At 37.6% G+C, this 23,823-nt stretch overlaps 5 protein-coding genes across 5 annotated transcripts; 3 read left to right on the top strand and 2 right to left on the bottom strand.

The window, feature by feature from the left end:
* Positions 1-426: 426 nt before the first annotated feature.
* On the top strand, positions 427-8,485 carry LOC122995640 (tumor necrosis factor receptor superfamily member 14-like). Its single transcript, XM_044370983.1, has 7 exons — positions 427-822; positions 2,507-2,600; positions 2,929-3,054; positions 5,459-5,614; positions 6,326-6,413; positions 6,521-6,686; positions 6,952-8,485. The coding sequence occupies exons 1-6, from the start codon at positions 799-801 to the stop codon at positions 6,642-6,644; spliced, it is 612 nt and encodes a 203-aa protein (XP_044226918.1). The 5' UTR covers positions 427-798; the 3' UTR covers positions 6,645-6,686; positions 6,952-8,485.
* Positions 8,486-13,233: 4,748 nt separating this feature from the next.
* Positions 13,234-14,439, top strand: LOC122995639 (histone H1-like). The gene has a single exon (XM_044370982.1). The coding sequence runs from the start codon at positions 13,470-13,472 to the stop codon at positions 14,085-14,087; it is 618 nt and encodes a 205-aa protein (XP_044226917.1). The 5' UTR covers positions 13,234-13,469; the 3' UTR covers positions 14,088-14,439.
* A 1,338-nt stretch (positions 14,440-15,777) lies between these two features.
* LOC122995665 (histone H2A-like) lies at positions 15,778-16,256 on the bottom strand. The gene has a single exon (XM_044371008.1). The coding sequence runs from the start codon at positions 16,208-16,210 to the stop codon at positions 15,827-15,829; it is 384 nt and encodes a 127-aa protein (XP_044226943.1). The 5' UTR covers positions 16,211-16,256; the 3' UTR covers positions 15,778-15,826.
* Positions 16,257-16,285: 29 nt separating this feature from the next.
* On the top strand, positions 16,286-23,326 carry LOC122995668 (histone H3-like). The gene is made up of 3 exons (XM_044371012.1): positions 16,286-16,872; positions 18,475-18,485; positions 22,956-23,326. The coding sequence occupies exons 1-3, from the start codon at positions 16,544-16,546 to the stop codon at positions 23,270-23,272; spliced, it is 657 nt and encodes a 218-aa protein (XP_044226947.1). The 5' UTR covers positions 16,286-16,543; the 3' UTR covers positions 23,273-23,326.
* Positions 19,645-20,097, bottom strand: LOC122995652 (histone H2B 3-like). The gene has a single exon (XM_044370996.1). The coding sequence runs from the start codon at positions 20,056-20,058 to the stop codon at positions 19,690-19,692; it is 369 nt and encodes a 122-aa protein (XP_044226931.1). The 5' UTR covers positions 20,059-20,097; the 3' UTR covers positions 19,645-19,689.
* Positions 23,327-23,823: the final 497 nt, after the last annotated feature.

The following is a 23,823-nucleotide window of genomic DNA, read 5'->3' as shown; positions in this document are numbered from 1 at the left end:
TGTTTCTCCAGATAGAGATACCAAGCGGGTTTTAATTCAAATGTATTAAAACAAGAAAACACACAAACTCTGAGACCAAACCTCCACAGTGGTTCATCACAGACACAGACATTCACTGACTCCTCTGAGGGAATCAATCTTTTCATTTGAATATTTTATAATAACTGTAATAATTTATACTTTATTATTTAAAATGTAACTTCATTCAACTTCACTCACTTCATTCATGATCCAATATTTATTTTAATGTGTTTTTCCTTCTTTATACAACATATGCACACTTTAGGCCTGCATTAAAATTAGTAAAGCAACTTAGATATATTTTACAGCTGAATCTCTGCTTTAAAAAAAAAAAAAAAAAAAAAAAAAAAATATATATATATATATATATTAGACATGTGACTCACCTGTAAAATCACCTCTAGACTCACATCATTCACTTTAACTACTGATCTGTCTTTATTTGACCTACTTTGAAGCTCCACTGGTTCACAACACTGTTCCTCAGTGTCCTTCAGGACATCTTTAATTTCAGGATGTAGTTCATATATCATTATGTCTGTCTTTTGTTAAACTCACTGACTAGTGCTCGGTCGGGCCTGAAGTGGGCGTGTTTTTGTGAGAGACTTTATATCTGCTACATAGATCAGCTCCTCTTCCCGCTGGCTGATATTTTTGTTTTTGTTTTTTTTTAAACAAACTATTCAGAAAAAAAGTGAAAGGACTCCTACAGGAAATCAACAACACTGGACTAAAGGGCTCAAGACTATATGAAGCAAGGTGGTAAAGTGTGACATCATGTCTTTGTCATTGCTGTGTCTGGTAAGTGTCACAGAGTAGCTGAACTTGTCTGATAATAATTCTGAGCTCCGTCTTTTCTGGAGGAAGCTGACGCCATTTTATCATTAAATACGACACATGAAGTACGACAACAGTCCCCAGCTGTTTATTCTACGTTGTGTTTCGCTGCCTTCACGGTACAAGAATGTGTTCGAGTAAAGGAGTAAAGTTACAGCACATGTGACGGACAGTGTTGTCTGGTGTTCATGAAGGTGCCAAACTAACATTTATCACTAAAAACAACAAACTACAGTTTTAACTGTCACACGCAGTTTAAGGAAGTTCACCAGTCCGCACTTCGTCACTTCGACAACGTTTTCGATAACAAAATATTTAATAAAAACAGCAACTGTACAGAGTAGGTTCAATAACATTTAAAATTGACAAAAATGTAGGACGTGTTATTTGAATTTGGGTGTCAGTAATTATGTCAACACAGTTCACCTTTATAAATCAATTAGTTGTCAATTAGTTAGTTAAACAATTATTTACTGTATGTCAGGATCACTAAATATACTTGATCTTAAATTAGTTGTTGAAACTATCTTAACCAGCAGTCATCCACATTTACTTTATTCTGTATCAACAGAAAAGAGAAAAATCAAGTGCGTCATAAAAACACATCTGGTCATGTGACACTGGCATCATGTGATCTGACATTTGATCTCATACATATCAGCTGCAACAGAATCTGATGGAAGGACTGAGGAATGTTAAGCAGACGTAGCAAAAGAAATCAAACTGCATGTACAGTTTTGTAATATATCTGACTGAAAACACAAGAATAAATAAATAAATGATGTGAAATTTCTCTCACACATAATGCTGTACTGTAATATGCCATTTCATATTTCCACTTATTGACTAGTCAAAGAGATAATTATAAAATAAAATGTTATATTTCCATTGAGTGTTAAGGTTACTTCCAGTGAATTCAGTTAAATTACACAATGATTAACTAAACACCTGGATATTAATTCATTTAAGAATGTGTTCATTAAAAACACATTTAGCTAATTCTAAGTTCATATTTGAACTCTACAGAAACAACATGAGAGTGACTTTGCTGTTGTAAACATACTGTTGCAACTCTACAAACAACATTTAGTTATATTTAAAATATAAATTCTAATCCTCTTCTAAATGTTGTCTATTTTAAAATAATATCATCTTTACAACAGCAATTATTTAGTAATGAGAAAGAACCAATAATGAGTATTGATAAGAGTAGTGATTGTCAGTGTGCAGTCACACGTTAATATGAAAGTGACGTTTCGACTGATGTAGATTCTGTTGCCTTTAAAGTTGATAAAGATAATGAACACATATATTTGTGTTATTTATATTCTAAAATATAGTTGGGCAGTTAAAATAAGTAGAAATACGTTTTTTGTTCAGTAAGGAGAGAAATAAGACTTCTTCATTAGTAGTAGCATACTTTTTTGAAGGTGAAATGTTTTATTTTATACTTTTCATGCATAAATTGGTGCCTTTGCCAGGATAAAAATTATGGACAGAATGCACCAACTTGCATTTTCCGGGAGAGCTTTACCCCAGACCCCCCTAGGTGACACTCAGCACTCTTCACACAACTGAACACCAGCAAAAACTGCTCAGTCAAAAAAATGTTCTCACAAAAACCCATAATTGTTTTTACTCTTCACAGATAATAATAATGAAAGTCTTCATTGGACAGATCCTCGCATGTGGTCCAGCAGAGTACCTAACAGCAGGAGAATGCTGTCCTAGATGTCTTGCTGGTAAGATCTAACTGAAACATAAAAGCAGGATGTTTGCCAGCAACGGTACTTACAGAATTGATCACTTCTGGGCTGATCAATACAGTTTACTGCTTGTTTATAAGCAGTAAAACAAAGTGATGCTTTTTCTGACAGCTGACTTTTACGTAGCTAAATGTTCCTTATTTCTTAATTCAGACATGACAGAACATTTACAGAAAGATACAATGCTTGTACGATATTTGTCACCTGGTGAACAAGAGGGATCAGAGAGAGAAAAGCAATTATTTATAATATAATGTGAATAATATGATAATTATGATGATAATAAATTGATTCTTCTTCACAGGAAGTCGAGTTAAAACAGATTGTACAGAGTTCAGAAGTACATCCTGTCTGCCCTGCACTGATGGAACCTACATGAATCATCCCACTGGACTTAAACAGTGTTTAACCTGTGCAAACTGTGATGCAGGTAGATTTATATTCATATTATTGGCAGATATTTAAGCCTTTAAGAAACTTAAGCCTGGAAATTAGAGCCTAACAAGCAAGTTTCCCAATAAAACTGTGACATTAAATTTCTACATGACAAATATGAGGGTCCTGTGATGATTAGAGGATTGTATCTGTGCTGTCATTTTCTCAGTTTGCTCTGAGATTGATAAATCATCACTTTTTTCTTTTGTGTAGAGCATACGGCCCAGTACGGCATTACTGCCTAATTAATTGATAAATATATATATATATATATATATATATATATATATATATATATATATATATATATATATATATATATATATATATATATATATCACTCATTCTTGAGAATTGGGACAAATCATGTCCTACCAAAAAACTTAAAATGGTTTTATTTTTTTTATTAAAATTCATTATTTTTATTCTTTTTGATGAACATGTATTTTTTAAAAGATTAATATATATGAAAGAAATATAATTTATAACATTCTTTGGTCTGCGTTCATTTTTTAACTTCTAAACTTGCCCTGTGCCAGAAAACACCCATGTCCTCGTCAAGAATTCACAACTTCAAACAATTAAAATATGTGTTAAAAACCTTCCAGTCTAAAACTAACAATAAAATATATTTTTAATGAAAATATTGGCCAAGTTGTGTCCCAGATTTTTGTCAACTCTGTCAGATTTCTACAAAAACATAATTTAAATTTAATCGGGCATAAAAAAGGGTTAGCTATATTTTAAGGACCCCATTCTCACTTACTGGTTTCAAAAAAGGCGGGAAAGCTGTTCAAGCACTGGTAAGCTGTCTACTTTTTGATAAATTCCTTAAATAATGTTGCTATCAGGTGTGTCTCAACCATTATAGGTCAACTCTGTTGCCCTTTTAAAACAAAACCAAATAAAAATTATGGGTTAAAAATGTGTATTTTCATTAGCATTAAGAGAACTCTGAGCAACTTTGAAAAATAAAATGGCTACTCAGTATGAATATACTGTGAATTGAAAACATTTTTGTCAACTCTGTAAGATATTCCATCTGATGGAGGTGACATAACTCTCAATTCTCTTTAATAATTGAATAATGTCTTTAAATTACTACTTTATTTTCAATTAAGATATTTAAATACCTTTACTATTTTTTTAATTAATGCATATCAATGACTAAGATCAATGACTTTACTTAAAAATGTTTCAGGTAGAAATGGTTTAACAAATCCTGTCTTTGGAGGTGAAGAGGGCCAGAAACAGAGAGTATCAGAGAAAGAGAAGGGAGATGATAAATAATCAGCCTGACAAAAAGACAGAAAACTACAAAGGGAAAGAGAAAGATGGAGAAAAATGGTTGCAGAGGGGAAAATAATACAAGTAGGAGACATGAGTGAGCAAGCAAAGAGTTCTCAGAGGAGGTCAAGAAAGCGCAAAAAGGACTTTCAGAAATTGTAAGTGGACAACATTATAATGGTATTTATTTCTTGAATTAAAAAAATCTAACTTTTTGATTATACAGCTAATTAAATCTTGTATTAAATACAGCAAAGATCATTAAACATTTCCTTCATGTTTTGTATTGTAATACTATGATTTTTTGTGTGCCTGACGGAGTTGACAAAATTCAAGTCTTCAGATACAAAAAATAAAATCACTGGGAGGTTGGCCCGTAACAAGGTTTAATAGCCAAGACTTTTGTCTTTTAAAATATGTTTTCCCTGCATAATTGAAGAGCAAAAATCAAAATCCCCCCAAAATAAGGTTTTGTCCCAATTCTCAAGAATGAGTGATAACTATTTATATAATTATACATAATTCACTTATATAATAATTTATTCAATAATAATTATATTACAATATACTTATATTAATCATTACTTCTTAAGATTACAGACTGCATGTAGAAACAAACACCACATAGAGAAATGTGATGAAATGCTGCCAGTGAGACAGTTTTAGTGCCACAACAGGCTGTTGTCACGTGAGAAGTTTGTCACTTTCCAAATTCTGACGTTGATGTTGAAGTTTGTTCTGTTTGGTTTTGTGAGCAAGTTATCAGCTGAGACTTTGGTGTCGTCTGTTTTTTTCCTCAGTTTTTAAACAGCTGTAAGCTATTTTGTGTCAGAGGGACTTGCAGTAATATTTGAAGTGACCTCTCCTCACAGAAATCACATTTCCACGGGGTGATATGTATGGGCGGTTTTATTCTCCAGGCCTCATTTATGCAGATATTTTCCCATGAATTCATAAATGGGAGAAACTATTGTTTCACATTTCCCAAAAATTTCATAACAACTGAAGATTGTCTGTAAGTCAGAAAAAAGATCAGCATGCTGTTGCTGTCTAGTAGATTGAACAGAAGAGAAGTTTAGTATCTCATATGTAACCTCTGTATGTGTTGACAGGTTCTGGTCTGCAGATAAAGACATCATGTACATCAACATCAAATACAGTTTGTCAACCACTGGAGGGATTCTACTGTATGGACCCCACAGAGGACGGCTGTGTGAAAGCACTGAAACACACAAGCTGTCAACCAGGACAATACATCAGACAAAAAGGTTGGTTTTCTCCTGCTGACTTTAAGATTATAGTTGTAGTTGAAGTTTTAAATGGGAACACCATGACCTGACAAACAAGTTGCTTATTAAAGCTGCATGTATTGATTTCTGTCCATTAGATAGCAGGAAAAAAGCAGCTCAATAATTCTGTAGAAAAAGTCACAACTGAACACAGACCAGTCAACTTGTTGCTGTCAAGTGGAACTTTTGCACCAGTAAAACCATCGTAGTTGATTAGTGACTATGTGCAGTATATGTAAAGTAAACATGATATTAACAAATAAAGGTACAAACAAGGCCTGTATAAAAACCTAAGATACTATCTTGGCTTCTACACTTATTCATTATAAATTGCTCCTGAGAAATGGTGTGAAGATGAAATGAGTTTGTGTTTTCAAGATTCAAGTATTTGCATGAAGCAGTGAAGCTGATGACATTTCGATCATTGTAGTTTTCTCTCAAACAGTAGTTTGGTTATGAATCTGATTCCATCGTTGCTCAAGAATGACAAGATGGTGAAATATAAAAACTTGTCAACAATCATTATTAAACAAAGGACTATTATTGGATGTGTGATTTTCAAGTTTCAGCTTCAGCTTCACTGAAATGAAATCAGACAGATGTGATGACAGTGATGATGTCATATAACACTGATGACTTCATAATATGTAAAGTGAAGTAGTTTCAATGTGTATATTTGTATTTGTGCAGGAACAGCTCTCAGGGACACTGAGTGCACTGACTGCAGTGATGGAACATTTTCAGATGGGACATTTACATCTTGTCAACCACACACACAGTAAGTGAAGCTTGACATCAGCCGTGGACACAGCTGGTTTCTAACAACAGCAATGAATTAGTGGAATCTATAAATGTTCCTGTAAAAATGTCCCTCTGTCATTCCAGATGTGAATCACTAAAGCTTCAGCTGATCAAACCAGGAACTGATTCAGCTGATGCTGAATGTGGAAAACAAAGTTCAAATGCAATTGCAATTGTGACTGTCGGGATTTTGGTTCCTTTTTATTAATTGGCATACCTTTTTTAATTTACTTTATAAAGAAGAATTCAGGTAAGATTTGTTGCTATTTTTTGGTATTTAGACATTACAAACATTATCATAGTTTTGACTTTCTGACAGGTCATGACATTGCTGATAAAGACTTTTTTCATTGGTTTAATCATAGAAAAAAAGGGAATTGCAGACATTTCCAGACAGTTATGTTTGTTGTTGTTTCTTTTTGACACTTTAATGAATGTACTTTAGTAGATGACAAAGCTCAGTTTATCAAACTAATAAAATTGTATCATTAATTTCTTAATATTTCACCAAAAAGGGAAGTACAAATGGAGAAATGTTAGAGAGGCTAAAAGGATGCTAAACAGAGATGATACCTGGAGACTAAACAGTATCAGGTAAGACAGCAGTGTGTTTTCTCTTGAAATGTTCATTGACTGATGACTGTCTGGCTGAGCTACACTCTGTGATTTTTTTTCAAATGTAAAAGATGTTTCTGCTCTTTAGGATGAGACCACCTGTACAGAAACGTGCACACCTTCCAGTGCAGTGCTCTCCCACTGCAGAGTAAATGTGATCTAGAATTCAGTTTACAATCCAGGTTGGATTCTAGCACATTGTCTTTGCAGTGATGAAAAACAAAACAAGTTTGATTTCCTGAACTTTACTATAGACTGAAAATATCCTCTAAGAACTGCTTGTCTACAGCCTGCATCATTATTTCACAGACATTATTGTACAGAGACTAAAATCAGCCTGGAATAAAAACTTGGACTTGTTGTTTCAACCTACAGGAAGGTCCTTCTGCATGTAATTGTAAATAGTACTGTACATACTTTTTTTTATAAAGCAACAGCAACTAAAATGGCTCCTGCCTACCTGAACTGCATCATTCAGGTCTACACTCCCTCCCGCTCACTACGCTCTCAATCTTAAAGAAAAGACTAAAGACCCAGCTCTTTCGCAAACACCTCTGCACTTGATGCACTGGAGGTAGAGAAAAAAAAACAAAAAACCCTGCTTCTATGCACTCTATGCATTGCCTTGGTGCACTGCCTGTGGGCATCTACGTCCTATCGGACTCAATATTAAGCTTTATGGCACATACTCACGTTGTTGTCTCCTGACTAGATCCTTGCTTGTACTGTATCAGTTTCAAATGTACATTGCTTTGGATAAAAGCATTTGCTAAATGCAAAATGTAAATGTAAATGTAAATCTTCAGTACATTGAATATGAACCATATGTCTTCATAATTAAGTTTAAACTGTATTTCACTGCTGAAAACAGAACATGTACATCAATCAATCAATTTTACTTGTCACATGTAATCATATAAGGTGTAATCACAGGAAGATGTAATCCTCCCACTTCCTTCAGTTTGTGCATTAAGAGTTTACATAGAACAGTAATAAATATATGTGTGTGATTGGGGGCTGATGATAGAAATAAAAGCAACTTTAAATAGAGATTCATCCTTTAAACCAGTAAATGTTACAAACCTGTGAAAACATGTTGGATGAAAACTAAATGTAGCTGCTGAAGAGTCTTGATACTAAGAGCTCATTAATCATCAACATTTATTGACTTATAATTCACCCAGACTGGGATGTAAAATGTACTAATTAGTGTTCATGTATTGTGGTTGTGATTGTGCACCACAGTGATTCATCAGACTCATAAAGTGCTACAAGGACCTAAGAATTTTGATTTCAGATGATATACATGTAATGTACAGTATGAGTGTGTATATAAGATATATAATGTATAAAAGATGTGTATAGATTTATAAAAAGTGTATTTTGTGTTCATTTCAGCATTTTAAGAAAGACATTAAAGTCTTGAATCATGGACTGCAGCCTGTCAGCCTTCAGTTGGTTTAAAATAGATGGAGTCCAGTAAAAGTCAAAGGTCTCTAAGAAGAAATAATCAAGTAAAGTATCAGAACCTAAAAACTGAAAGTTAATGTGAGTAAATGTGTTCAGTTACTTTCTAACTCAGACTCTGGCTGTTGTGTTTGGTCTCTTTAAAGAAAACAGGCCAAAGACAGTGAATTCTGGTTATTATGAGGGTTCACATATGGAAAGAGTCAAAGTGCCGCCAGGTTATGTTTCTCCAGATAGAGATACCAAGCGGGTTTTAATTCAAATGTATTAAAACAAGAAAACACACAAACTCTGAGACCAAACCTCCACAGTGGTTCATATAGTTTAGATTCAGCTTCAAATATAAAAACATGAAGTGGTTTAATATTCAGTTTGAAGTGTATTTAGTCATTTTTCAGCATGATGTTCAGGTAACTGTTAATCAGCCCTTCAGGGACGTTTCTGGACGTTTTGGTTCTCTAGACGAGACGTTTACTGGCACCTCTGAGGGAATCAATCTTTTCATAGAATATTTTATAACAACTGTAATAACTTTATAATACTTTATTTTGATTTGTCTTTATGTGGCCTATTTGGCGGCTCCACAGTTCACTGACTCACAAAGCTGCCTCAGTGTTCTTCAGGACATCAATTAGTTTAATTTATTTTCAGGATATAGATCATTTTTTTTATCATTATAGGTTATCTTTGTTAAGGTCACTGACTACCACATGACTTGAGTTGAGGATCCACCTGTGCAGTGGGAGGGCTGAAGTGTGTTCATGTTTGTGTGTAAATGAATAGTGTCAATGCAAAGCAGTTTACTCCTTTATGCCTCAGATTAAATACCTTTGAATCACAGTGTAGAAGTTAATAATCCAAAGTCACCCACAGTCCTGATTCTCACAATATCTTCCAAGAACCTTTTCACTATTTTATTATTTGTAAGTGGGCAAATGATCAGACTTTGTGCACACTAAATGTTTAAGACAATACTGCCACCTACTGGACTTTTTTTAAAAAATGTATCTTTATAGATGAATTAGAAAAAAGTTGTCAACTCTGTTTCGTTTTCAGACAATTTCAGGTAAAATTCCTGTTTCATCATTTCAAAGCTTTTTTTTTTGAACAAAATCACATTGTGTGATTCAACAAAAGAGTGAAATAAATGCAAGAAATCAGTACTGAAATTCCTTTTAATGCAAGAGTGGAATATAGAAATTATATATAGGCCTATGTATATTATTAAAACATTTTAAAATCACTTTCTGTTTTTTCTCAGTTTTATATTTAGTTTCTCCGTTTTGTTTGTTACTGAAAGTGAAAGCAACACTCACTTTAAACTCAATAAACACGTACTTGCTATATTAAGAAAATATTAATCAAGGAGTTTATGTTTAACATTAAATTTATGCGAATGATCGAGTCAAACTGCTGTAAACTAAACTCAGAGTCTTCAGTCGCCACAAATATGTTTACAACAAATCACATTTAAAAGTTGGACAGTTTCAATCAGATCCATCCGCGTTTTCTACCTGCTTCTTCCTGACAGATGATTGGCGGGAGTCTGCAAATGTCTGGTAAAACCCTTCAAAATAAATTTAATGAACACAAAGTTGAAAAAACTGCGATAGAAACAAGCAACACACACAGAATGAAACAGGATTCCTGCTCTTTTCCAGTGTTTGAACAGACTTTGATGTTAAACATGAAGCGCTCAGAAAGTTAAATGTTTGTGCTGAACTTTAGAGAGAGAAAGTAGAAAACTACTTTCACACACCTGACCAATCAATAAAGTGGGCGCGTTGTTGTTGGAATCACAAAAATAATTGGACACTAAATGTCCCAAGTCCTGGTACTGGACCTCAGCACAGGGGCTGGAAACCTCTTGTGTAATTTAACATTTGACCAAGTGGAACCAGAGCAGAACAACTATTACTTCTTGCGTTGCATCATATGGATTATCATGATTCTCTGTGCATAAAAATTGATTTAAGTAGGTGAGGAACCACTTGAAGCATTTTCCAGAAATAAAATGAAAGCTTTTCTAACCCAACTATCATTTCTGCTGACTTCTGCAGGTGTGCTGCTGCTTAGAAACATGGACCAACGTCTCAACATCGTCCTTCTTGGAAACACAGGAGTTGGGAAAAGCGCTTCAGCAAACACCATTTTAGGATTGAAAGCCTTTAAATCACAGCGGGCCTTCAAATCAGTGACAACGCAATGCTCTGAAGCAGCTGGAAATGTGTGCGGGAGACAGATCTCAGTGATCGAGACTCCAGGAATATCATGTGCTGGTGATGAAGAACAAATTAAAAACAGCTGTCAGGATGTCCTGCACTCCGCCAGACCTTGTCTGTTTCTGGTAGTGATTAAAATCGATCGATTCACAGATGAGCAAAAGCCTTGGAGGCAGCTGTCAGAGTCCTCGGGGATCAGGGGTTGAAAAAGACTTATATGCTCACGTGAGGAAATGCTTTAGAAGAAACGTCCCTAGATGAGTTCATCAATGATGATAATGAAAGTTTACTTCCAAACTTTGTTTCAGGATTTAAGATATCATCTATTCAGCAATGACAATGGAGGACAGGACCAAATCGAAGAGCTGCTGACAAAGTCAGGTCACCTAAGAACCCTGCAACAAGGTATCATACTTTACAATACAGTTTTTATATATACAATACATTGTCAAAAAGTGGGATGAGCTTATATTTACATCAAATTAAGAGCACCTTCAACTGCAGGTGTCTCTGTGGTTCCAGCTTCCCTCTGAGCTGTAGAAAGAGGGACGTTGAAGCAGTTTTCCTCTCAGATGAGGATTATGTCATTTATCAACATGCTGCTATGTCCACTCTGAGGCCCCTAGACTAGACTCCATTTACTACTCTGCCATCAGGTGTTACAATTTATTACAATTTTCCAAAGCAATGTACATATGAAAGTTAATACAACATAAACAAAGATCTCGTCAGGAGAGAACAACATGAGTAAGTGCCATAAAGCTAAGTTCAGGTCAGCATGTAGGTGCCAACAGGCAGCGCATAGAGCTAATGCATAGGGTGCATAGAAGTGAGTAATATTCCTTTAAAGTCCATCAGGGACAGAGGTGTTTGCAAAAGAGCTGAGTCTTGTAGGTGTGTTACTGATGATAATGACATCCACCACTGGGTTGGGGGGTCTTCCCTGTTTGAGAGACGTCATAATCATCGATACTCATTTATCTACAAATATCATGTTGGTAAATGACCATCTTATATGTCATCCCTGCTGCTCTGGCAATCTGGACCACACTTAACCAGCTCCAGTGATTGGTTGATGCTCCAAGAACCAGAACCAGAACTGATCCAGGACAAACTGCCTTTGCCTTCCTTATGGAATAATTTCTAGAGTGCGATCCTGCTTACTGAAAAATTTCTGAATTATTTAATGAGTCTGTTCTTGTGATTTTGTTTGAGGCAGGGTTATGCTGTAAAACGGCAACTTACCCTGTATAAATAAAGATGATAAAATAAAAATACAATACCTGTGGTCAAACAGGGCCTAGCCTTGCTTTTTTCCATCGATATTTTGACAAAATTATCCCCTGCTCAGGGACAAAAGGGGGGATGAAGAGGACTTTGATATAATTATTTTCCACAACTTTTAAGACTTTATTCAGCAATTTAGAGAGATACTAGTTAACTACAAAGGGTTGCAGGTTGTTTTGAATAGTGTGGATGAGAGTAGCAGATTAAACTATCTTTTTTCATATTTTTGATATCACTTTATGTTTTCTTCTTTCCAGCTGTTCATTCCAGGAACAGCGGGCCAAAAAACAGGAGGACCATCATTCTGCTTGGTTTATCAGGACATACCATCCTGGGACCTAAAAAGTTTAAACCAGTCTGTGACTGTGATGCGGTCAGTAGAGAGTGTTTCTCTGAATCAGCCATAGTGGACAGTTGACATGTCACTGTGGTGGACACAGATGATGATGATGAAGATCTGATTCTTAAACAGCTGTACATGGAGATCCTGAAGTCCATAGTTGAGGTCAGTCCAGGACTACATGCTTTCATCTTTGTGGTCACAATAGGCAGAATCTCCAGAGCAGCCTCTGGCCTTATAGAAATACTGCCAGGACTTTTTGGTAATGATGCATCTAAGTACACCATGGCAAACTTTATTTATTCTTTTGTACTTATATATTGCAATAACAAGAAATCTTTATTGTAAGTTGACATGTGGGCAGCAATTGGCTGCCGCAGTGTTTCTACATAAACCGAATCTGATATCACAACTTCCTGTACCACAGAAGACAAACACGTTATTTTATTGCAATCTTAAATCTGATGATTGCTATATACAAGTTTGTTTTCAGTCTCGTTCATGTTCAATCTAACAATTAGGGCAGACAGGAAGTCTTTTCCAGCGGATCCATCAGTGACAGTCTGTGTAACCGCTCTGAATCACCGACAGTAACCGTGTGTTTACCTCCACCGACAACGTGTCTGATTAAAAGCTAATAAATCACGTCACTACATTGGTTTCGGGTTTATTGTGTCCTCTGGCGTCTCTTCTTACTAGAACACCACTGTCACATTTAATACAAACCACTTTAAGACGTTTTTGAAGACGATTTGTGAAGAAAACTCGCTGCGCGCCGCACAAAGTGACGGTGTATCAGCGAGGTTTGAAGCCTCCCAGAAAGAAATAAATGAGTCCTGGACGCCAAAAATGAGCTTAGTCTGAAGGGAGGAACATTTCCTCACTGCTGCGATAACAAAAGTGTTTTAAAACGTTGGTTTTCTGTGTGTTTTACCCCCAAAATGTGGAGGAGAAAACACAAGTTTCATCTGATTTGAGGCGGCAGGCAGAGCGGCTCTGAGTGTTGCTTCTCCACGGTTCTCATGTGCTTTATAAGTCCCGCCTCGTGCCCTCTGCGCGAACATACAGTCCGCGAGACAAACAGCAGACTACATACGCAAAGATGGCAGAAGAAGCTCCAGCAGCGGCCCCGGCGAAAGCCGCTCCTAAAGCCCCGAAGAAGAAGAGCGCTCCCCGGCCCAAGAAGGACGGACCCAGCCTCAACAAGCTGATCATCGGCGCTGTGGCGGAGTCCAAGGAGCGTAAAGGGCTGTCGGTGGCGGCGCTCAAGAAGATTCTGGCGACCAAAGGTGTCGATGTCGTGAAAGCTAACAAACGTATCAACACTGCGGTCACGAAGCTGGTGACTAAAGGCACTCTGACTCAAACTAAAGGGACAGGGGCCTCCGGCTCCTTCAAGCTCGCCAAGGAGACCAAACCCGCCAAGCCCGTCAAGAAAGTGGTGAAGAAGAAAGCCGCCGTCAAAGCCAAGAAGCCCGCAGCAAAGAAACCCGCAGCGGCTAAGAAGCCCAAGACAGCGGCAGCTAAGAAGACAGCAGCCGCTAAGAAATCCCCCAAGAAGGTTAAGAAGCCCGCAGCGGCCAAGAAAGCAGCCAAGAGCCCCAAGAAGGCCGCCAAGAGCCCCAAGAAAGTGGTGAAAAAGGCTCCTGCAGCTAAGAAAGCTCCTGCAAAGAAGGTCGCCAAACCCAAAGCCAAGAAGGCAGCACCCAAGAAGAAGTGAGCTGTCATCAGTCTGAACATGTGAACCTGATCAAAGGCTCTTTTAAGAGCCACACAAATTCTCTAAAGAGCAGCATCCTGATTATAATGTATTTAACCATGTAGTGTTTTCTCATTAATTATATTTTGACACATAATACAAAGCAACATATAAACCACATAGGAATGAAAACCCAACTTAAACCTCTACACAAACGCTGGGGAATAATAATTATATATAATATAATATAATTTAAGTAAGGTAAATAAGAAAGGTTCATCCTTACCATGTGTCAAGGACACAAAAGCAAATAACAGCACATATCAACCACAAGTGACTCAATTACAGCCCAACAAAACAGGGATATTGAAGTTAAAAAAGGGTCCAATCTAGAAATACATAGGAATATTAAATTGAGTCCAGATGTTGTGAAAAAGGACCCCAAGATTCTTCCCATCTATGTAGACTTTTTACATTTTTAAATCACAGTTTCTCCATGTTGGTAACCAAAGTAAGTTCATGCAGCCAGTTTCTAAAGTGCGGTGCAGTCTGTGAGAATAAGGTTTTATTGCTATTACGCTGCCCGTCAATAAAACTGTTTGAATGTGTAAAGGGAGAGTTAACAAGTCTGTGTCAGGAGGATCTTATGATAAACCCCAGAAAAATGGACTATTGACTAAAATGGAGAAATTAGTGGACAGTCCCAAAATAAATGCAACAAAGTACCATCATCGAATTTACATTTATCACAGAGGGGTAAAATGCATGTAACATGACCTCAGAATAATGAAAACAGAGAATATCTTAAATGTCAGTTTTTAAATCCAGTCTAAAGTGTCAACATGATCTGAACTGAGCAGCAAATACAGAAAATCACTCAGGATGACAATAAACTGTAAATATATTATGATAAAACCATTATGATAGATTTATTATTACTACTGCTGTTCCCTTTTTATTACATCCAAGTTAATATGTATCAGATATCAAACATATTTCCTCTTATTGTGTTTATTATAAGTGGTAAAAGGTGAAACGTTACACAATGATATGAATGAGAATAGAAAGGAGGAGCAGCTGTTATGTCACAAGTCATTGAGTCAAACAAACCTTTTACCAGTTTTTATCAGAATCACAGTTTCAGAGCTGAAAGTGGATCTTAAAGAGGCTTTTTTGGGGGGCTGGAAAATCTCCAGATTAATAATTATTAGTAATTATATTTAATAACTAGTATAATTAGTTTGAAATGGTGTCTAAATGTCATGTAGTGTAATGTATATACCAGCCATTCTTGTATTATAAGTATGATTTCTACACTGAATGACTAGGTTATCTTTTAAATGTTTATTTTTTGGTCTGTTGGCAACACAGACAACAACCATCATTATGTTATTAATGCAGTTATAATATAAACATCTTGTGACACTGACCATCAACCTGCGCGTTAGTAATTATAATGAACAACTAGTATAATTAGTTTCAAATGTAGGTTAATATATAGACCAACCGCTGTTCTATCATAAATATTAACTTTTAAATGTTGATTGCTGGTATTGTTCATAACACAAGCATCAGTTACGGTTCAAATATAGTCAGTGTATTTAACTGAGTGTAACACTGACTCAATATTCTGTATAGATAATAAACATGACTTGTGTCTTAATGACAGTGTACCAGAGACATGAGGATGTTTGATCTTTATCAGGAGTGTGTGGCTCTTAAAAGAGCCGTTGTGTTGTTTAGAGGAGCCGGTTCCGTGTTTACTTCTTGGCGGGCTTCTCGGTCTTCTTGGGCAGCAGCACAGCCTGGATGTTGGGCAGCACGCCGCCCTGAGCGATGGTCACTCCGCCCAGCAGCTTGTTGAGCTCCTCGTCGTTGCGGACAGCCAGCTGCAGGTGACGGGGGATGATCCTGGTCTTCTTGTTGTCGCGGGCAGCGTTTCCAGCCAGCTCCAGGATCTCAGCGGTCAGGTACTCCAGCACAGCCGCCAGGTAGACGGGGGCTCCGGCACCGACACGCTCCGCATAGTTGCCCTTCCTCAGCAGCCTGTGAACACGGCCGACTGGGAACTGGAGCCCGGCCCTGGAGGAGCGGGTCTTTGCCTTAGCGCGGGCTTTGCCTCCGGTTTTTCCTCTACCACTCATTTTTAGCTTCTTCTCGAGTCTGATCTCAAAGAAAATGTGATCCAACCGGTGAAAACTCTCCTTTATAAGTCCTGATGTCTCCACCCACCAGAAAAGCGCAGCAGAGGGCGGCCCGCGCTCATTTTGGCGGACTTTTTTCAAAGGACTTTTGTCCAATAAGCAGCGGAGGTTCAGGCTCCTCTAGGCGGTGCTGAGCTCCAGGAGGAGCCGCTCACCAATCAGGACCCGGAGGTCTGAAGCAGCGTCACAGTTCCGCAGCCGCTCCGACACTTTAAGAGCAGCGTGTCTCCTCTTGTCGCTACTATTTTCTCTTGATCAGAGAAACAAGACGCGATGGCAAGAACCAAGCAGACCGCTCGTAAATCCACCGGAGGCAAAGCCCCCAGGAAGCAGCTGGCCACCAAGGCTGCCCGTAAGAGCGCCCCGGCCACCGGCGGCGTGAAGAAGCCTCACCGTTACAGGCCCGGTACCGTGGCTCTGAGAGAGATCCGTCGTTACCAGAAATCCACCGAGCTGCTGATCCGCAAGCTGCCCTTCCAGCGCCTGGTGAGGGAGATCGCTCAGGACTTCAAGACCGACCTGCGCTTCCAGAGCTCCGCTGTCATGGCTCTGCAGGAGGCCAGCGAGGCTTACCTGGTCGGCCTGTTCGAGGACACCAACCTGTGCGCCATCCACGCCAAGAGGGTCACCATCATGCCCAAAGACATCCAGCTGGCCCGCCGCATCCGCGGAGAGAGAGCTTAAACTGTCCTCTGCTCCATAAACACAACGGCTCTTTTAAGAGCCACTAACTCTCCGACAGAGCAACACATCCTTCTGTAAATACTCTTATTAATATTATTGTTTGTGTCTAACCACCTCTCCAGGTGTTATAGAGCTATGATGAGACTTAAACAAATGTAGACACTGTAAAATCTTGAGTAAATCCATTCAGAAGCAGTTTTGTCTTTATTGTACATGTATGATGGGAAAAGGTCTGTTTATGTGTAAGAAGCTGTAGACAGCAACATTTTACACATTTATACAGATTAAACACATTTTGTTAACCTCTGGAAAAATAATAAAGTAGACTGTGGATGAGAATGAATTCATAATAGAGTAGAACATTTAAACTACACCAACATCATTGTATAACATTTCATACAGTAAAAGCAACACTCATTAACTGTATATACTGTATAAATTTAACTTCAGACTGCAGCCAGAATATCAGTCAGTCAAATGATATAAAATAAATCATTCATTTATTTGAAATCACTTCATAGTCTGATCGTCATAAACTATCAAACTTACTTCAGGATCTATCTGCTTTTTCTGAACATCGGCTCCTTGGATCTCAGACGTTCTTCCTCTGCTGTCTTTACAGCTTAATATATATATACTTTAACACAAAATAAATCCATACATAAATGTTAAAAAAAATGGTTTCACTAAATTATAGTACAATCAATCTTAATCATCAATATAATACATCATCAACAGTAACACATCATTATATAACAACAAAAATGCATAAATTACAACATTATCAGTAACCAAGGATTGAGTCTCTTGTCTGATGTCAGTTGTTCTTTGTCTTCAGTTCAGTAACTTTGTTTAAAGACGACATCACTTGTAATATTGGCTTTATGAAGGACCACAGCACACCTAGCAAATCTAGGAAAACACCATACATCACTGCATTATAGTTTATATTCATATTAAAACTAACACCTGCCATTTCCCCCCCACATGTCTCTGGATCTCTGTCATTTTAAGAGTAAATGTTCAATAGTTTCATTCTCATTACAATTATCAATAAGGCACTTTTCAGTTTTAACATAACAGCTCCACTTGATAACTGCTCAGACTGCTCGTCTCCCAACTGATATGAGACACATAATATGTCGTTTACTTTCTGATAAGCTTTTACTAAAAATATTTTTAATACATATCTGGGAGTCAGATGTCTAAATTTGTGTAGAGGAAAACACCACCATACATGTTATCGCAGTTTATTATATATGTATTTTGCTGGAAATTTCGAACCAATCAATATTTAGGTGACAACATTAGTCATAAAATCACTGTACATAAGTTTATAACATGGAATAGAGTTTCTCCCACATCCCTTTTTTTCCCACATCTCCTTTCTTTTGATGCTTGATGCAATGTTTTTAATTTTCTACAGCTTCAAGACCTCCATCTATTTTACTTTTATAGATGTTACACAAAACTGGCAAACGCACAACGTTTTCTATTGTCATGTTCCTGAGGAAAGTCAGAGCTTTCATGGGTGAATAAAAATAATTTATGGTAAAAAGATGAGGAAAATCAAAGTGTTATTGAACGGCTTAAAATCTAGAAGGTCATTAACAGTTTTTGAAATCTTTCCTTGTATTATTATGAAGAACATATAAAAATGTATTTTGGTCACTTTCAGCCAAACATTTCAGCATTTATTAAACAAAAGAATGAATACATATACTATACTATACTTGCATCAGTTACACAGTAAAATAATCAAATAAATAAGATCAAGTGAGTATCTTGATTTTTTTTATTAAAAAAAATGTATGTTAATTGAGCAGCATTTTCAATTTTAACTGTTTTATACTGTTTAAACTTTAATTACATTTTGTGTTTATATTTATTATCAGTCCAAGTGGTGTAACACATGACCCTTTTTAAATAAAATTTTGTCTCAGTTTTTATTCCCTTTGTTTCTTTTCTATTTCTTTGCATTGCTTCAAACATTTCTGCGATATCTGACAGAAGCTGCTGTCTGGACTTCAGCCTGATAGGAACAGATTAAAACTAATTAACCATCTCTGTCATGAAATCTGAACATGACCTGACTCTGCAGGTCAGCTGTGATATTTATATTATTACAGATTGAGGCAGAAATTAAACTCACAGCCATTGTGTCTCCTTTTATTTGTCGTTTATTCATTGTGTTGTAAAAATTAACGTTGATTGTGATTTCTTGTCAGCAGCACATCTGAAGTATTATATGTGACCTTTACAGTGTATCAGCAGCGACACCCTGTGGCCAAAATATGAACTGCATCCATATTCAGTTGAATGGACTCGAGTCAGTCTTTTCACTGGTCCCCGTTACTGTGGTCATTGGGAGATTTAATGCCAACATTAACATACAGAAGTGTGTAAATATGACCAAATGTCTGGCCTGAATAAATTCTACAGAGCATGTGAATGCAACAAGAACGGTTTTACCATTTCAATAAAACCACATACTAAACGTTATTGAAGTCTACAAATACATGATCATAACATGTTCAGACTTTTATTGGGCTCCACATCACTGCTTCAACACAGTCATAGTTTAAAGAAAAAAAAAAAAACATTAATATTTAACAATACATTTAACATTCACACACATTCAAACAAAGATCAAACACATGAAGGATTAAAGCTCTCAGGTGAAGGTGTGGGTGGTCCTGAAAAGGACCTTTGAGTTGATGGTACAGACAGCGGGTTTACTTGGAGCTGGTGTACTTGGTGACGGCCTTGGTGCCCTCAGACACGGCGTGTTTGGCCAACTCACCGGGCAGCAGCAGGCGGACGGCGGTCTGGATCTCCCTGGAGGTGATGGTGGAGCGCTTGTTGTAGTGAGCAAGGCGGGAAGCCTCACCGGCAATACGCTCAAAGATGTCCCCCACAAAGGAGTTCATGATGCCCATGGCCTTGGAGGAGATGCCGGTGTCGGGGTGGACCTGCTTCAGCACCTTGTACACGTAGATGGCGTAGCTCTCCTTGCGGGTCTTTCTCTTCTTCTTGCCGGTCTTGGTGGCTTTAGACACGGCCTTCTTGGAGCCTTTCTTCGGTGCTTTGACTGGATCAGGCATGGTTGGTCGTTAGATTTCCTCAAACGAATAATAACCGCAGCGCCAAACAGCCTCTATATATCCATCTGATGCAAATTTCACTGCGCCGTTGCTCGCACAGGATTGGTTAACAGGTTAGCTAGACTGCGCATGTGCAACACAAACAGCGCTCTAAACTTTGACCGCCTTTTTACACAAAGAGCCACCTCATCTGAAGATAATTCACTGTTTACATTATAGCTAATATAATATTTTTATTTGATCTTTTCTCGCTTCTCGCTTGAACTGAAAGTTGAACCACAGGAAGCAGTCAAATCATTTTACACACAGACCAGCGTGTTTACATTTATGTTTAATATACTAATATATGACTCATATGTATATGAACTACAAAGTAAATGCATTAATATTGTACTTTAACACAATTTTGAGGTATTTACTATATCATATTTTCCTTTCATCTTACTACTATGGTCATCATGTGGATATTGTTTTACTCCACATGTAACTCAGTTTATTCACTAACACTAAATTTATGATATAGAATTCATACCTGAAACTTTAACAGTGGTTCCTATTATTTGCTTGTGAAAAAGAAAGTGTAAATTATAAACAAAATCTTTGTAAACTCATTTATTGTCTCATAACACCTCAGATTTATTTTGAAATGACTTTTTCACAACTTGTCACCTCGAAATAAAATTATAATAGGTTAAAATACATATATAATAGAAAGAAATCGATTATAATTTCATAAATGAATTCTTTCAAACAGTTTTCCAATGTGGCTGAGAAGGGTTATGGGGCGGTAACTAGTGGCATTGTGCGGGTCTTTTCCTGGTTTGTGGATCATAGTGACAACAGCAACCTTCCAAGGTGAGGGGAAATGACCGGTTATGAGGCAGGTGGAGAAGAGCTGTCCAAGGTGCTGGAGATAAGCGGTTGGTGCTTGTTTTATCAGTATGGTGTCAACATTGTCCTCCCCTGGTGCTTTGTTTTTCATCTTTTTCAAGTGCAGTTGTATTTCTTGGATGGTGACTGGCTTTGTGAGGGGATGGTGTTCTGTGATGAGATTGGCTGTATTTGTCTCTTTTGTGTTGTGTTTTGTCATTTCTTTATCAACCAGGTCTTTCCATGTATTGTCAAAGTGTGGGTCATTTGGGCATGAGTGGATGTTTTCAAGATGATTACGGAAGAGTGTGGCTTTTTCTTTGTTGTCACTGATGATTGTGCCTGAGGATTTGATTGGTGGTGTGTTATTGTTTTCTGAATCTCCATTTAGGCTCTTTATTTTTTGCCAGAAGGTCCAGGGATTTGTGTCCTGATTGAGTTTTCTGTAGAATGTCTTCCAGGTTTTCTGCTTGTGAAGGGTAAGTTGTATTTTAATAGTGTTTTGGAGTCTGTTTATTTCTGTTTTGGTTTGGGGTGATCTGAACCTTATGAATTCTCTTCTCAGCTTTCTCTTGTGTCTTATGAGTTGGAGCAGGTGAAGGGGTAATGTCTGTGTCAGTGTTTTAGCAGGGTTTTGGGGTATTGTTTCCTCTCTGGCTCGGGTGAGAAGTTGACTTGACAGCACTGCTTGTTGGTCCAGACCTTGGGGGGTGGTTATGAGGGTGGTGTTTTGTAGTTTTTCTTCTATGTATGTTCTGTATATTTCCCACTCTGCTGTTTTGTAGTTGTACTTCTTCCTTGGAGTTGCTTGCAGATGAAAGGAGAATGTTGTGAGGACAGGTAAGTGGTCGCTGGAGAGATGATTTGTGGTGGAGAACTTATGCAGTTTTGAAGCCAGATCAGGGGAGCATATGATCAAGTCCAGAATGTCTGTGCTGCCTGTTTGGGGGGATGTATAGGTGGGTTCATTTGTGTTGATGATTGACAGATTTGTGCTATTCAGGATCTGTTTGAGTGCTATGCCACTTTGATTTGTTTTTCTGCAGTGGAAGTCTACATGCTTTGCATTGAGATCTCCCATTATGAGGGAGTGGCTGGGGTTGGAGATAGCGTTAAACAGTGCAGCTGAAGGTTTTATTCCAGGGGGACAGTAAATGCTGGTGACTGTAATAGGATGATGTGAGTGGATTTTCATTTTGGTTGCAATGTATTCATTTCCTTGTAGTTCTTCTGATGAAAGACCGAAATCAATTTCACTGTATTCAATATTTTTTTCTGATCAGGATTGCTACTCCTCCTCCATGTCCTGTCTGCTGTTCTTTTCTTATGATGTTGTAGCCGGGGATCTGAATTCGTGATTTGGTTGATAACAGAGCCACAGAGGTTAAGCCACAGAGACATTCTTCTCCTTTAGCAGTTGGATTAGCTCCTCTTTGCTTCCCCTTATTCCTCTAATATTTATGTGTAGGAAGGTGGTGAGGGCCATTATGAAGAGTGTTAGAAGGAACAAAGAAAGTGACTGGAAATAGACATCTGTTGTCTTACAGAGAATGACACACACTTCATATATTGAAGTGTGTGTGTTTCCTGATGGTTTTGAGTACTTCCTCTATTTTCTTGTCGTCCATATCATCATCAACATCAATGAAATACATACTTAACAGTAACTAATAATACAATCATCAAACTTCATCAACATAATAATACATCATCAGCGATAATAAATACAGAGCATAAATTACAATGTTAGCAAGGTGTTTGCTTTCACTTTTTAATACTATTTAAGTTTTGCACAGAGTGAAATTATATGTATATATACAAAAGTAAGAAAACAGCTTCATTAAAACACACAAGCCATACTGACTGCTGACGGTTTAGAAAACACGTGGGCGGTAACACAGAGTTTGGCGTCTCCCAGCAGAGTTCGCGCCACCTGTCCTCTCTTACGTCCGCAGACACGCTTTAAATACAGAAGCTCTGAGAACGTGATTCACATTCGACTTTTAACTCGTTTAAAAGAAGATCAGTGAAAATGAGTGGAAGAGGCAAGGGAGGTAAAGGACTCGGTAAAGGAGGCGCCAAGCGTCACCGTAAAGTTCTCCGTGATAACATCCAGGGAATCACCAAACCCGCCATCCGCCGTCTGGCTCGCCGCGGCGGAGTCAAGCGTATCTCCGGTCTGATCTACGAGGAGACCCGCGGTGTGCTGAAGGTGTTCCTGGAGAACGTGATCCGTGATGCCGTCACCTACACCGAGCACGCCAAAAGGAAGACCGTGACCGCCATGGACGTGGTCTACGCACTGAAGAGGCAGGGCCGCACCCTGTACGGCTTCGGAGGTTAAACCTGATCCTGATCCACTGAGACCAGAACACAAAGGCTCTTTTAAGAGCCGCCACCTCCTCTAAGAGCTGTCCTGATATTATTTAACTTAATTCACAGGCCTAGTGACATACGTGTTGATCATGAACATATATACTCTTGCTCCCAGTTCAAGAGGTTATTTATAATCATGTAAAGGTTTAATTAGTGGTTGATCATTTACTAGCACTGGACATAATTATAATCTCTCTTTTTTTTTTTTTGTATTATATATGTATTTTAATTTAACTTTATTTCGAGGTGACAAGTTGTGAAAAAGTCCTTTCAAAATAAATCTGAGGTGTTAGGAGACAATAAATGAGTTTACAAAAGCTTTGTTTATATACTTACACTTCTGATCATCTCTGCCTCATTTTCACAAGCAAATAATAGGAACCACTGGTTAAACTTTCAGGTATGAATTGCATTTCATAAATTTAGTGTGTGGTAATGGTAACACACAGCTACTACCTATTAATAAGCTTTATTTCTAAGTGACAAACTGAAAAAGTCCTCTCAAAATAAAACTTAGGC

The sequence above is a fragment of the Thunnus albacares genome, chromosome 13 (genome assembly GCF_914725855.1).
Source record: "Thunnus albacares chromosome 13, fThuAlb1.1, whole genome shotgun sequence".
NCBI classification, from domain to species: Eukaryota; Metazoa; Chordata; class Actinopteri; order Scombriformes; family Scombridae; genus Thunnus; species Thunnus albacares.
The sequence above is the reverse complement of the archived record's forward strand: the minus strand, read 5'-3'. Positions and strand labels throughout refer to the sequence as shown.